At 30.8% G+C, this 14,933-nt stretch overlaps 1 protein-coding gene across 4 annotated transcripts in view; it reads left to right on the top strand.

The window, feature by feature from the left end:
• The first annotated feature begins 761 nt into the window (after nucleotides 1–761).
• The window catches only part of LOC114329009 (protein HBS1), a 41,902-nt gene continuing 27,730 nt past the window's right edge, over nucleotides 762–14,933 (top strand). For all 4 annotated transcript variants that reach the window (XM_028278023.2, XM_028278022.2, XM_028278021.2 and 1 more), the window contains exons 1-2: nucleotides 762–989; nucleotides 1,052–1,384. In XM_028278023.2, the coding sequence (XP_028133824.2) occupies nucleotides 947–989; nucleotides 1,052–1,384 (376 nt within the window). In that variant the 5' untranslated portion in view covers nucleotides 762–946. The remainder of the gene's footprint in view (nucleotides 990–1,051; nucleotides 1,385–14,933) is intronic.

Below are 14,933 nucleotides of genomic sequence, written 5' to 3'. Positions count from 1 at the left end.
AAATATTAGAGAGATATTGCTGAGTCTTTTTGCACTTGCTGTATTACAGCACGCGTTATTTTGACAGTAGAGCATGCGCAGATGTGATATCTAGCTTACGCTGCGTTATTGGAAATACGGCCTGCCGTTATTAGGGGAGTCGTTACGCTGTGCGGTATTCGTTGCGCTATTTTGTTTTCAGGTTATGTTTGTTGTTTACCTTTCATTTAAACCAAATTTATTCGTAATAATTTGCTAAAATGGGTACCTCAGACAGTAGCAAAGTAGATTTACGTCTGATGACGATTTGTGTTTATTAAAACAAGTTTTATGTCAAAATCCATTGACTTCTCCAGAAAATTTTACGTTAGATCAGGAAAACATGAAGAGGATCAAGGATTCAAGGATCATTTGTTTCTCTTGCTCGATATTTGGAAGAAAATACAAACCTTTCTTCCATCTAAATTAAATTCTGGATTTTGAGTACAAATTAGATAAACAACAACTAATCTTAATCGAGCCGTAAAATACCGCAACCAAAATGTTAAGCAATATCTGCATTTATGAAACGTCTGAGAAATGTCAATTCTGTCAACATAGCGCGGTGTAAATAGCGCAACGTAGGCTGTGTTAAATTTGCAATATCTCTCTATTTCTTCAGGGGATCTAATTTAAAACAAACTATGAATAAATAAATTTATTTATCTGTAATGTAGCGGCTTTGAAAACCAAAGCACAACGCCTATGGAATGATTTGGGAGAAAGTTTGACAGGTGTCAAAGTCACAAAGTTCATATGTCATCAATAATTGTCGTCATTTATGAAAATGTGACAAAGTGACAATTTGCATGACGTAAAATCAAAAAGTTAATTTATTTCGCTAGTGTTTATAGAATTCATTCTAAAATATGTTTTAATTATAAAACTATAACTTAGTTAACTATATATAAAATATATTCTCAGCATCATGGCGCGACACAGAGATATTAGAAATATGGACTATTCAGATGGTATGTAACTCTATTTACCATACATAACATTGTAGCATTCTTAAATGTATTTTATTTTGTAGACTACGACGGCTACGACGATGTTTATGGACATTCTGTGGATGATGATTTTTTTGAATCCCCGAGCAATAAACAGTTCATTTATAACAGAGACATGTCACAGAGAAGTTCCGAGGGGGACATTAAAGAAGAAGATGAGCAAGAGGCTGAATTATCAGATAGTGATAGAGCCAAATTAACATCTTGTATTGCTCAGATTAATACAACCCTGGAGTCTGTTAACATTTCTAGGAATGATTTAGTCAATATTATAATAAAATCGAAGTTTGATGTAGAGAGGTCTATAAACACGATCTTAGAAGACTCACAATATAGAACAGCTACTATTGAAAAAGGTGAATGGCAATATTTATAGGTTGTTCTGAAGCTATTTTCTTATATTTATTTATATATTGGAACGAAGTAGTTTCAGTTAAATATTCAGTAGATTTATCAAGAACAGTGGAATAATCAAATAATAGTAATGCCATTAATCCTCCAGTCGACAGGCTAAATAATATTAGATTGTATTTCCATATCTGCTGGAGGGTTAAAAAAATATCTATTTGGTTTATAGTTTATTTCAAAGTTGATATTAAATCAGCAACATTTACATTATTAGCTTGTAAAGGCATCCACAAATTGAGTTATTGCTTGACAGTTTTGTTCGATGAGCAAGTCCGTTCGAACAAAAATGATAAACACAAGTTGCACACACACTTCAGTTTTGTTTAGTAGTTTGTTCAAATATGAAACAAATTTGTCTGTCATAAACAACAAGTTTGTCTGTCATAAAATCAAACATTGTCGTCTTCCTGGGTATTATTGTCATTGCCATAATACCCTCCTCCCCCCTCCGTCATAATTCGTCGTTTAGAGAAGACCCCTCGATTTAGAGACGACCCCTAATGTCGACGTTGTCGCTGCAACTCACGACCCCCCTTTCATTGATTTAAAAAAAATCAATATTATTTCTGTTTTTTAATCAAATATGAGGTTGTAGGCGTAAAATCTTGCTCCAATGCTATTTAAATGCATTAATTTTTTTCGAATCCTGAGAAAACTAATAAATATATTTGAAAAATTTAAACGCAGAATAAAAGGTTACATTATTACCGAGGGTTGAAAGTCCCTTAGAATAAACCAAAGGTTTCTTTTGAATGAAATATTTGAAATGAAAAATCAGACAAAATTTTTTCTTTTTTTTTCACCCCTGTAACTTATTAAAATAAACATTATATATGATTTCAGGAACTTTTGGCCCTCGGCAATAATGCAGTCTTTCAATCTGCGTTTAAATTTTTCAAAAACCTTTATTAGTTTTCTTGGTATTCGAAAAAAATGAATGCATTTAAATAGCATTGGACCAAGATTTTGCGGGGTATGCTTTCTTAACTGCATCATATAAATCTTTATATTTATTTTGTTTTGATTTCGATGCCATTTCTTCTGTGGCACACAAGCACACTATTTAAAGTGGTAACCCCATAATATATGGTTTACATATTATATATCAATAGAATATGTTGACTACAAGTCAATGTTGTTAAATATAATAGAATACATGCCTAAAGGGCAACATGCTTCCCTGCTCGAAAATGCTAGATACTTGCCAGTTCAATGGGCACAGACCAAGCAACATGTGCCCATTGAACTGGCAAGTACCTAGCATTTTCGAGGAGGGAAGCATGTTGCCCTTTAGGCATGTATTCTATTATATCTAACAACATCGACTTGTAGTCAACATATTCTATTGATATATAATAATATGTAAACCTGGGGTTACCACTTTAAATAGTGTGCTAGTTTCAAACTACTCTGCAGAATGCACTGAAGATGTTCTGAATTAGAACGAAAACGTTTTGCAATCCATTTGGATGACTTTTTAGATAGTTTTAATAAACAATTTTATACCAGAATACAATTTGAAGTTTTTACTTCTGTATGAGTTTTTTTCAAATCAATCGTGTTCTTGGTGTGCTGAGGTCTACTCTGACAGTCTCATGATAAAAAGGTTGTCCAGGTTTAATTTTACTTTAATTACAGTTCCAAGAGTAGGTTTGTGATAGTAGCCTAATAAAATAAAAAAAAGTCAAAATGTAAATTCGTACAGGTTAAAACAAATTTTACATCAAAGTTTAGGTGGGTACAAAAGATATTTTCAAAAAAGTATCCAAATCATACAAGGGGATCATTGTTTAAATAATTAAAAAGGGGTCATTTTTGCAAAAAAAAAATACTTTTTTAACTGCTGAGGTAATTCACTTATTAGTGAAGGTCTATGGGATTCTTTTCTGCAAAGTTGAAGGGTAAATCTTTCACAAGACTTACTAAATTAAATTTGACCCCCTACTTATTTAAATAAATGTATATAAAACTTTAGAAACAAATTTGCAAAAAAATATTTTTAGCGTTTTAAATAAACACTATAAAATATTTCATTTTACAGACTAAGTTGCGTTATATTACCAGTATTAAGCAAAAAAAATTGGTCGAAAAATATTTAATATTTTTTGAGATATTAAAGGGTACCCCCCGTTAAGATAGGCAAAATGCCCTCACTCCCAGAATTCAATTTTATAATTTTTTTTAAGTTCTATGCAACTAAAAAATGAGATAACGCGGATTTTTAGCTCGCCACCCCCCTTACCCCTCCCCCCACAGCCAAAAACGTAGATTTTTAGATTTAATTTTTTTTAGTTGGGTTGCAATCGATTTAAAAATTTCAAAAAATTCACACGTGTAGCTGAGGCTTTTACAAAACATGTCTATTTTTTATGGACCCGTAGGCCGAGTGTACATAACCTCAAATTTTTTTTTAACTTTTTAAAACCTATAACTTTTTTTTGGAGGGGGCTACAGGTCCAGTTTTTTTTGCATTTTGTGTATTTTATCAAAGTCTATCTCTCTGATTTTTTTCAGATTTTTCCGTTAGGTGCGCCATCTTGAAAAATCAGGAAAACTGTATTTTTAGGGGGTTTTTAGGGATTTTCTCCATTTTATAGACTGCAACATAGATCAACTGAAGGTTTTTTTAATAGTTTATGTATAATTTGAAATAACTATTTTAGGATTATCAAAAATTGGGCAAACCACTTTTAAACCCCCCCAAAAACCATGTTTTTTTAAGTTATGTAAGGGTTTTTGCGGGCTTAATGATATTTTTTGAGATCGATACAGCCTGAATATTTTTTTTCATTTTTTTACGTTATATGTGATTAAAAAATAAGACTAATCGCATTTTTAGCCCACCACCCCCTCCCCTGCCCCCACAAAAACGTCAATTTTTCTATTTTTTTTTTTGTTTAGTAAAGTTGCAATTAATTTAAAAATTTTATGAGGCTTCTAAAAAACATATCTATTTTTTTAGACCCGTAGGTCGAGTGTACAATACATATAACCTTTTATAACGAATACATATAAACTTTGAGTTGGTCACTTTATGACTTTCATAATAATAATTTTTAATCGAGTTAAAGCCTTGAAAATGGCTATTTTCGCGTTTTTCAAATTTTAAATTGCATGTAACTCGACAACAGTTAATTTTATAGAAAAATCACAAGAGGCCTTTTTTGCTCAGGTTGATCCAGAGAATCTAAAACAAATTTGTCCTAAGTGAAAAAATTGATTTTTTGAATTCGTTTAAAAAATTGTTTAAACAATTTTCCGACCGCGGTACTGCCTTTCACCTTGTGGATTTGTTATAAGGACCTGTTTTTGAGCAAGTTTGTGCAAAAAAATGAATCGGAATAATTTACCTAATGGGGACAAGCATACAGCATGGACTATTTGCAATATGAGCCAAACGAAGATGGTTTGGAAAACATTAAACGATAGATACTGTTGTAGATGTGAGTTGCGGAAACGGCAACATAACCATAGGCTGTTGTTCGCATGTAGCTGCCATAATATGATATTTATCGCATGGAAGATATTTTACAAAAATCATCAAGCCAGCAGAATATCTTACAAAACTCTTTGACAATACAGATGTTATACCTGTAATAGACGAAGACAGCGATGAAGACTTTAGAACTGTAAAGTGTAATACCAACGAATATACTCTCCGAATACGCTAAGGGTATATACGAAGCTATATATTCTTTGGTAATACATTCTTTATTCTTTTTATGGTGTTTTACGTGGCAGTAAACGTGAAGCAAAATGACATTTTAATAGGCAGAGCAGAGATATAGGTTATGTAGATGGTACAAGCACATATTTGAATAATTACAATATGTATAATGTAAGGTAATATTAGGGTACCTACTAAATACAAACTAATGAACAAAGAACAAAATGTTTTGATTCACAAAACGACAAGAAGTATGATATATTAAAATAATGTATTTTTCTTAAATTGATTATTCTGTTTTATTTTGGTTTTTTGTATCCTACCTAAAAGATATCACAATGACATATTTACTTTATACAAAAATATTGCAAAAATTTGAAATTATTTTGTTAAATGTAGTTTACTTGAGGACAAACTGAGCAACAGATATACTGAGAAAAAAAAATGAAAACGAAAAAATGATGATTTATTGGGCAGGTTGAGAGGGACGAGGGCTAAAATTGAGCTAAGGCTTATTTTTAAACACATCAAACGTAAAAAAAAACGAAAAAAAGAATATTCAGGCTGTATTTATCTCAAAAAATATTAAGCCTGGATCCCGCGTTAATGGTATCTAGTCGGACAAACTTTGACGTAGGTATGGAAACAGGGGAACTTTTAATTGTAAAACGTAATTTTAATTGTGGAACGTGTCATCCTGGCAAGTTTATGATTGTGAAAACCAGCAGGTGGTTTTTAAGTTTATTCAATAGCAAATTATATAAAATATACCTAAAAACTCAGTTATTTCAAATTATTCCTACATAACCTATAAAAAAAACCTTGAGTTAATCTATTTTGAAGTATATAAAATGGAGAAAATCCCTAAAAAGCACCGAACAAATCAGTTTTGCGGATTTTTGAAGATGGCGCACCTTACGGAAAAATCTGAAAAAGTCAGAAATATAGTTTTTGATAAAATACACAAAACACAAAAAATAGACATGCAGCCATCACCAAAAAAATATACGTACCTATTAAAAACAAAAAAAAAGAGGTTATAATATGTACACTCGACCTTCGGGTCCATAAAAATAGATGATCTGTAAAAGCCTCAGCTTGTGCGTGTGAATTTTTTGTAAATTATAATTTAATAATTATTAATTATTAAATTTACACAATTTAACTAAAAAAAATGACCATTTAGAATAGTTAATTACAAAAATGCCACAAAGAAATAGCTTCAGAATAACATTTGTAATTGCAAACCAACTTAAAAAAAAATAAAATCGAAAAATTGACATTTTTGGCTGTGGGGGAGGGGGAATAGGGGAAGTGGGCTAAAATTACAGTGACTCCTATTTTTTAAAATCATATAGAACGTAATAAAAATTAAAAAAATATTCAGGCTGTATCGACCACAAAAAATATAATTAGACCCGCAAAAATCCTTACAATACTTTAAAAAAACATGGATTTTGGGGGGTTTAAAAGTGTTTCGCCCAACTTTTGAATATCCTAATATACTCAGTTATTTTAAATTATACATAATCTATTAATAAAACCTTGAGTTGATCTATGTTGCAGTCTATAAAATGGAGAAAATCCCCAAAAACCCCCTAAAAAAACAGTTTTCTTGATTTTTCAAGATGGCGCACCTGACAGAAAAATCTGAAAAAAATCAGATACATAGCTTTTGATAAAATACACAAAATGCAAAAAAAATTGGACCTGTAGCTCTCTCCGAAAAAAAGTTATAGGTTTTAAAAAGGTTAAAAAAAAATTTGAGGTTATGTACACTCGACCCATGGGTCCATAAAAAATGGACATGTTTTGTGAAAGCCTCAGCTACACGTGTGAATTTTTTGAAATTTTTAAATCAATTGCAACCCAACTAAAAAAAATTAATTCTAAAAATCTACGTTTTTGGCTGTGGGGGGAGGGGTAAGGGGGGTGGCGAGCTAAAAATCCGCGTTATCTTATTTTTTAGTTGCATAGAAAGTAAAAAAATTAATAAAATTGAATTCTGGGAGTGAGGGCATTTTGCCTATCTTAACGGGGGGTACCCTTTGTTTCTTAAATGTTACTATATTTTCAATTGCAAAAACGCGGTTGTTGTCAAAAAAAGATTCACCTGATTAAGATCGCATTATTTTTATGTATATTTTCGATAAGTGTATTGATAAATTTAAATTTCAATTAAACTCTCCCCTAAAATGACATTTGAAAATTATTCAAATTTGTTTATAATTTGTTTTTTTAATAACGTAGCGGGGATTAAGTATTTTGAAATGACGTTTAGATAATTGGGTTGCTGGGAATTTTTTACTAATTAACAAAATTTTTTTGTCGTTTTTTCTTCTTTTTTTTTTCTTTGAGTTATATTACTACAGGCCCTTTTAGGGTTAAATTTTATTAAGAATGTCGAATCTGTGAGTTGTAGATTCTAGACCTAAAAATATTAAGATTTAACTAAAATCTCTTAAATAAAATGTGGCTACTTACTGAGTTACAGGGTGTTTTATTTAAAAATTTAAAAATTATTGTTACCATATACTTTCAAACTATTTGACGTATCCTTATCATACTTGGCAGAAAGTGTGGCTATTATATACCCTATTAAATTGTGATTAATAAACGTTTCTAGCTAGTGTCAAAGGCGTACGACAGGGGATAGTGAATTATTGACCCTTCCCAAATTGTACGCCACTGAGTGAATTACTATTTTTGCGAAATTTTTCGATTCTCCAATACTTTGTATGTAAATAACTTTATTGGTATCGATAAAGTCATCAGTTTGATATTTGAAATATTTCCAAAACTAAAGCAATGATCTTTACAACAAAACACAAATATAGCCAATTAAATACTGATAACATTCTGCTACAAGTAAAAAATGAAAAGATTGGTATTGTAAGATGTGTTAAATATTTGAGGTTTCAAATTGATAGTTGTTTGAATTTTGATCATCATTTTGAATATATTGTCCGGAAAATAACGAAAAAACTATATTTTTTTTAGCCGAATATCACAAAATATATCGACTCAAGCTAAAATTACAGTTTTTAATTCAATTATTCAGCCGCATTATGAGTACTGCGCAACTATATTGTATATGTTTAATTTAAATAAACTCAATCAACTACAGAAACTACAAAATCGTGGCATGAAAATTATATTGAAAACAAATCGAATTACACCTGTATCATATATGCTACAGGTTTTAAGTTGGTTCACAATTGAAGAGAAACTGTATTATTATACAATGATTTTTGAATGATTATTAAATAAACAAATTCAATAACTCAAAAAATATTAAATATTTTTGGACCAATTTTTTTTTATTAATACTGATAACATAGCGCAACTTCTCCTGTAAAATAAAATATTTTATAGTGCTTATTTAAAACGTTAAAAATAATTATTTGCAAATTTGTTTTTAAAGTTTTATGTATTATTATTTAAATAAATAGGGGGTCAAATTTAATTTAGTAAGTCTTATGTGAAAGATTTACCCTTAAATTTTGCAGAAAACAGTCCTATAAACCTTTATTAGTAATTGAATGACCTCAGCAGTTAAAAAAGTAAATTTTTTGCAAAAATGACCCCTTGTATGATTTTAAACAATGATCCCCTTGTATGATTTGGATACTTTCTTGAAAATATCTTTTGTACCCACCTAAACTTTGATATAAAATTCGTTTCAACCTGTACGAATTTACATTTTGATTTACATGTAGTGTAATTTTATTTTACTAGACTATAGTGAGATATTGCTGAATTACCATTATTGATTTGATTATTCCATTGTTTAACTGTTAATACTATTCAACTAAATATATTTCTTTGTTTGTTCCATGTTTCTTTGATGGATGTACCTCATTTTTTTCAAATTTCGTAAGGTAAGATTACAACCAACATACTAAAATAAATAAAAAAATATTGCCGACAAGTTCAATGTTTGCCCCACACTCTAGTGAGAACAAAAAACAGTTTACAATTCCTAATATTTTTAATAATCTTAATAATATGAATAATTCAAACATTGATAAACCTAAATTTGTTATTCCAAATTTAAATACTAGCGGGGAGTCTAAATTTACAATTCCTAAACTAAATTTAAATGAACAAAGTAAATTTATAATTCCTAATATATCATTACATAAAAAATCACTGAATGAAAATGAAAACACAGAAAAAAGACAGTTTACTATTCCAAAATTATCATTAGGTGAAAAGTCAAGCTTTAATGTTGCCAATATAACAACAAAAAAGGATGATGCTATTGTTAACACTGCTAATTTGTCCACCACAAAACCAGAAAATGAAAAAATTATTAACTTAAGTGACTTAGTTTCAACACATTTAAAAAGCGATTCTGTAGGTACTCAAAAATTAGATCTCAACACTGAAATCCAAAAATTATCAATAAACAAAAATAATGTCTCAGACATAGTTCCTCAAATAGAGAACATGAACTTGTTGTCATCTAAGTCACTGAGTTCTCTTCCTAATAATGATCAAAATAAACTAAAAATAGATTTGTCTATAGCTTTAAAAGGTACTACTAGCGCACCAGCTATTTCGAGAAATAAAATAGACGATGATTTCGAAATTCCATTTTATGAATGTGAAGAAGAGGTGATACCTAAAAAGAGGGAACCTCTCGTTTGTAACTTAAATGTTAGTAGCATAAAAAATGCTTGTTTTAATATTGAAAAGCGGAGATCTCTGTTTGGAAGGGTCGTATGCCGAAAATATAATAGGCGTTTTGTTAAATTTAAGTTCATTGTTCCTCAAAAATGTGTAAATATTAAAAGGTTTGATTTTAGTACGCAATCACCAGACAGTCGGATTATCAAGTATCTCAAGAGGTAACTGTTGATTTTGAATATGTGATATGTAGAAGTACTTAACCTTTAGATGACGATAATATGTGAATACTTTGCATATATAGTAGATAGTTTGGAAAAGCATTACCAGAAATATTTTCAATCAGTTTTTACTTATCTTTACTTATCCAAATACACTGCGCGCCAGAGAAAACGGGCACCCCACAAAATGGGTCATTTTTGATGTCTTGTATCTCCTAAACCTATTGTCCGATTTAAGTAATTTTTTTAATATGTCATAGCCTTATTCTTTCACAATATCGTTGTAATAATATTGTTGCTAAACAGGTAAATTTTCATTGTATAACGGGTATACGAATCAAACTCAAAGTTCGCAACACCCTGTGGAATATTCTAGCATTTATAAAATACTAAAATTAAAATCCAATTATAGCCTAAGGTTTTCTTAACACTCTGGTCTTTTTTCATTCGCCTATGTTGGATAGTAAAAAAGTTAGGTACTTTAACAACTAGCCGTGTTCTTCATCAGTACAGGGTGTTTCTAAATAAATACGACAAACTTTAAGGGGTAATTTTGCATTAAAAAATAATGAATGTTTGCTTTATAATCGTATGTCCGCAAATGCTTCGTCTCCGAGATACGGGATGTTGAATTTTTTCTTACAAACTGACAGTTTATTTATTGCTTTAAAACCGGTTGAGATATGCAAATGAAATTTGGTGAGTTTTAAGACGTAGTTATTGCACATTTTGTGACATACAATTAAGAATTCTATATTCACCATTGGCGTGCATACGGATAATATGATCGGCCATATTACCCGTATGCGCGCCAATGGTGAATATAAAATTATTAATTGCATGTCAAAAAAATGCGCAATAACTATCTCTTAAAACCCCAAATTTCATTTGCATATCTCAACCGGTTTTAGGGCAATAAATAAATCATCAGTTTGTAAGAAAAAATTCAACATCCCGTATCTCGGGAACGAAGCATTGGCGGACATATGTTTGTAAAGCAAACGGTCATTATTTTTCCATGCAGAATTACCCCTTAAAGTTTGTCGCACTCATTTAGAAGCACCCTGTACTGATGAAGAACATGGTTAGTTGTTAAAGTACCTAACTTTTGTATTACCCAACATTAGTGAATGAATCGAAAAACAGAATAGTCCTGTCGCCAGGGGGGGGGGGGGTACAACGGCCTCCTTTATTCAGATGGACTTACCCAAGTTTTTTCATGTATTTTGACCCGTAGAATACGAATTTTTTGGGTAACAGTTGATCCGGATGTCGATAAGATTGTTATTGACCAAGAACTTGAGGAATTACATAACCGCGATCTCTCGCAAAACAGAACATTTTTTGGTATTTTTTGGGTCATTCTAAGCAAAACATGTTTCTACAATTTTTTTCGTAGGATGGCTAGTTTTCGAGATAACCGCGGTTGAACTTTCAAAAAATCGAAAAATTGCAATTTTTTAACCCGAATAACTTTTGATTAAAAAATAAAATAGCCAGTCTGCTTACCGCATTTGAAAGTTTAAGTCAAATTATATCGGTTTTAATTATTTGCATTGCTAAAAATTTATTTTTTTATTGTTTAACAAAGCTATAAACACATAGTGTTTCCCGTGCCTTTACATGCATTTTAACGCATGCTACGTAGAAATAGCCTCGATTGCACTAGTACCTATTCTACCTACTCGTTAGATTTTAAATGAGAAATCATAGAAAACATCACTCACGCACTAGGTGTTTGTAGCTTTGTTTAACAATAACACAATAAATTTTTAGCAATGCAAATAATCAAAACCGATATAATTTGACTTGAACTTTCAAAGGCGCTAAGCAGAATTGCTATTTTATTTTTTAATCAAAAGTTATTCGGGTTTAAAAATTGCAGTTTTTCGATTTTTTGAAAGTACAACCGCGTTTATCTCGAAAACTGAGCATCCTACGGGAAAACTTGTTAGAACATTTTTTACTTAGAATGACCCAAAAAATACAAAAAAATGTTTTGTTTTGTGAGAAACCTCTGTTATGTAATTCCTCAAGTTCTTGGTCAATAAAAATCTTATCGACATCCGGATCAACTGTTACCCAAAAAATTCGTATTCTACGGGTCAAAATACATGAAAAAAACTTGGGTAAGTCCATCTGAATAAAGGAGGCCGTTGTACCCCCCTGGCGACAGGACTAGAATATTAAGAAAACCTGAGGCTATAGTTGGGTTTTAATTTCAGTATTTTATAAATGCTAGAATATTCCACAGGGTGTTGCGAACTTTGAGAAAAAACACAGTTTGATTCGTACACCCGGTATACGATGAAAATTTACCTGTTTAGCAATAACATATTAAAAAATTACTTAAATCGGACAACAGGTTTAAGAGATATGGGACATCAAAAATGACCCATTTTTTGGGGTGCCCGTTTTCTCTGACGCAGTGTATATTTTTGGTAATTTAAAAAAAAATCATATTATTTACTATCCTTAACGGAACTTAATCAGAATTTCAGTTGAAAATGCATTTATTTTGATGCTTCGATTTCCACCTCGGAAATATAAAATACAGAGTGAGTTTTATGTATCTGTCTTGATGCCCAACCATTCCAGATGTTGGCAATCAGCATGGCTATCCTAACTTTGCTTGCAGCTATTTGAAATAGGCTGGTTGTAGACATATTGAACCCCTTTCTTATTTATTTCGCATAACATGGCCAAGATATTCTAATTTGCGCCCTTTGATTGTGTATAATTAATAATCTCACACTCCCTGCCCATTCTATGTAGGTCCTCAACATTAGTCAAACGATTCACCCACGAAATTCTTAAGATGCGTCTATAACACCACAGCTCGAGTTTTGTTAAAGAAGTTCCAGTTAGTGTCCCACTCCGTATAATAATGTAGAAAATACATATCATCTGACGATAGAGATTTTGGTACCGACTGGTAAATCGTGACTTCTGAAAAGAGACTCTAGCTTTACGAATGCTGATCTTGCTTTTCCTATGCATAGTTTTATTTTAGCAGGGGGTCCCATTAGTTTTTTATGTTGGTACCACTATGTGCAGTGTTTTACAAAGTGTATGCATTTGTTCACTATCACGGTTCTTAGACATTACTACGGTTGCCCAGATCGACTAACCAATGAACATTAAGGGTGCGATTACGTCATGAGTATACTGTCATTTGAATCGTTATATGATTTTTTTCGAATCCTGAGAAAACTAATAAGTATTTTAGAAAAATTTAAACGCAGAATGAAAGATTACGTTATTACCGAGGGCCGAAAGTCCCTTAGAGTACATAAAAAGTTTCTTTTGAATGAAATATTTGCAATTAAAAATCACACTTCTCTTTTATTTTCAGTCTTGTAACTTATTAAAATAAACATTATAGAAGTTTTCAGGGACTTTCAGCGCTAGCTAATAATGTAGTCTTTCATTCTGTGTTTAAATTTTTCAAAAATATTTATTAGTTTTCTCAGGTTTCGAAAAAAAATAATACATTTATAACACATTGAGAATTTTGACGTGCGTCAAAATTTTGCATTTTGCTCCTTCCCTTAATCGGTATTTATATGTCTTTGATGTATGGAAAATAGTCAAGATAGTTAAGAAATAAAGATGTTTAGTGGATTATAATACCTAATTATGGAAAACTGTTGATATTTAACAAAAATTAAGATAGTTAAGAAATAAAGATGTTTAGTGGATTATAATACCTAATTATGGAAAACTGTTGATATTTATCCATGCAATATTTATATACAATATTCAATCTCCATTCTACACTGAAAATTTGTCGATGAATTTCCATTAATACTGGATTAACTATTGAATTCATACTATCCTTAGAGGTCAGCTAGGATTATGTGAATTAGACTTACTTGTATAATTTATTGTAAGAATTTAAATAATAGGTATCTAATAAATTTTGCCACACTACAGCCTGTACCTGGCATTCTAAAATATCATCAACATTATTATTACGTTAATATATAATGGGATTTTAACGTTTTCTACCTTATAAATATATATTCTTATTTAAACTCCTACAATAGGTACGATGTACAACTTTCATGAATAATTCAAAATAAGTTTTTACGGGAAACAACACCAAAATTACAAATACAAAAATATAAGGTAAACTAGGATATACCGGGTGGTGAATTGGAAAACGGGCCATAGGAAACTCAATGTAAAATTCTAAACTGTTGAATTCCTGCTTCCTTAATTATTTTACATCAAAAGACGTTAGAAACTATTTGTAGAGGATTGAAATGTGTATTGAAAACAACTGTTAAAATTGTGCTACGAATTAAACATATTCCAAAATTTTGTAAAAATGCCTAAAAATACGTTTTTCTGCCCAAAATTAGGTGACACACAGTGCAATAATGTGTCACAATGAAGTTATTATTTTCAAATTTTTGAACTGTCAATATTTTATTTTATCATTAAAAGCAATATAATACAGTTGATGAGATACCCTCAGCTGCGGAGAAAGTATTAATAATAAGGATTTTTTATTCAGTCAGTGGTGTGAGCACTGTCAGTTAAATAGTAACGTGTGGCCTAACTTTTACACACATACCTACTGTGGCAAATGTAATATATTTTTCAAAATTTTGGAATGCGTTTAAATCGTAGAACAATTTTAACTTTTGATTTTAATACAGATTTCAATTCTCTACAAATATCCTCTCATGACTTTTGATGTAAAATAATTAGGGAAGCAGGAATTCAAAAGTTTAGAATTTTACATTGAGTTTCCTATGGCCCGTTTTACGATTCACCACCCGGTATAAGATAAAATGTGTATTATTTGTCTTATTATTTAATAATAACACAAATAATACACAGTGATCGAAAATCATTTAAAAATATGGGATTCTGTATTCTTGTGACGTAAAGTCAAAAATTGAAGTCTCCCCACCACCGTCGATCTGGGCAACCGTAGTATGTCTAAGAACCGTGGTTCACTATAAC

The sequence above is a fragment of the Diabrotica virgifera genome, chromosome 9 (assembly GCF_917563875.1).
Source record: "Diabrotica virgifera virgifera chromosome 9, PGI_DIABVI_V3a".
Lineage (NCBI taxonomy): Eukaryota > Metazoa > Arthropoda > Insecta > Coleoptera > Chrysomelidae > Diabrotica > Diabrotica virgifera.
Note: the sequence above shows the minus strand (reverse complement) of the source record. Positions and strands in the feature narration are given on the sequence as shown.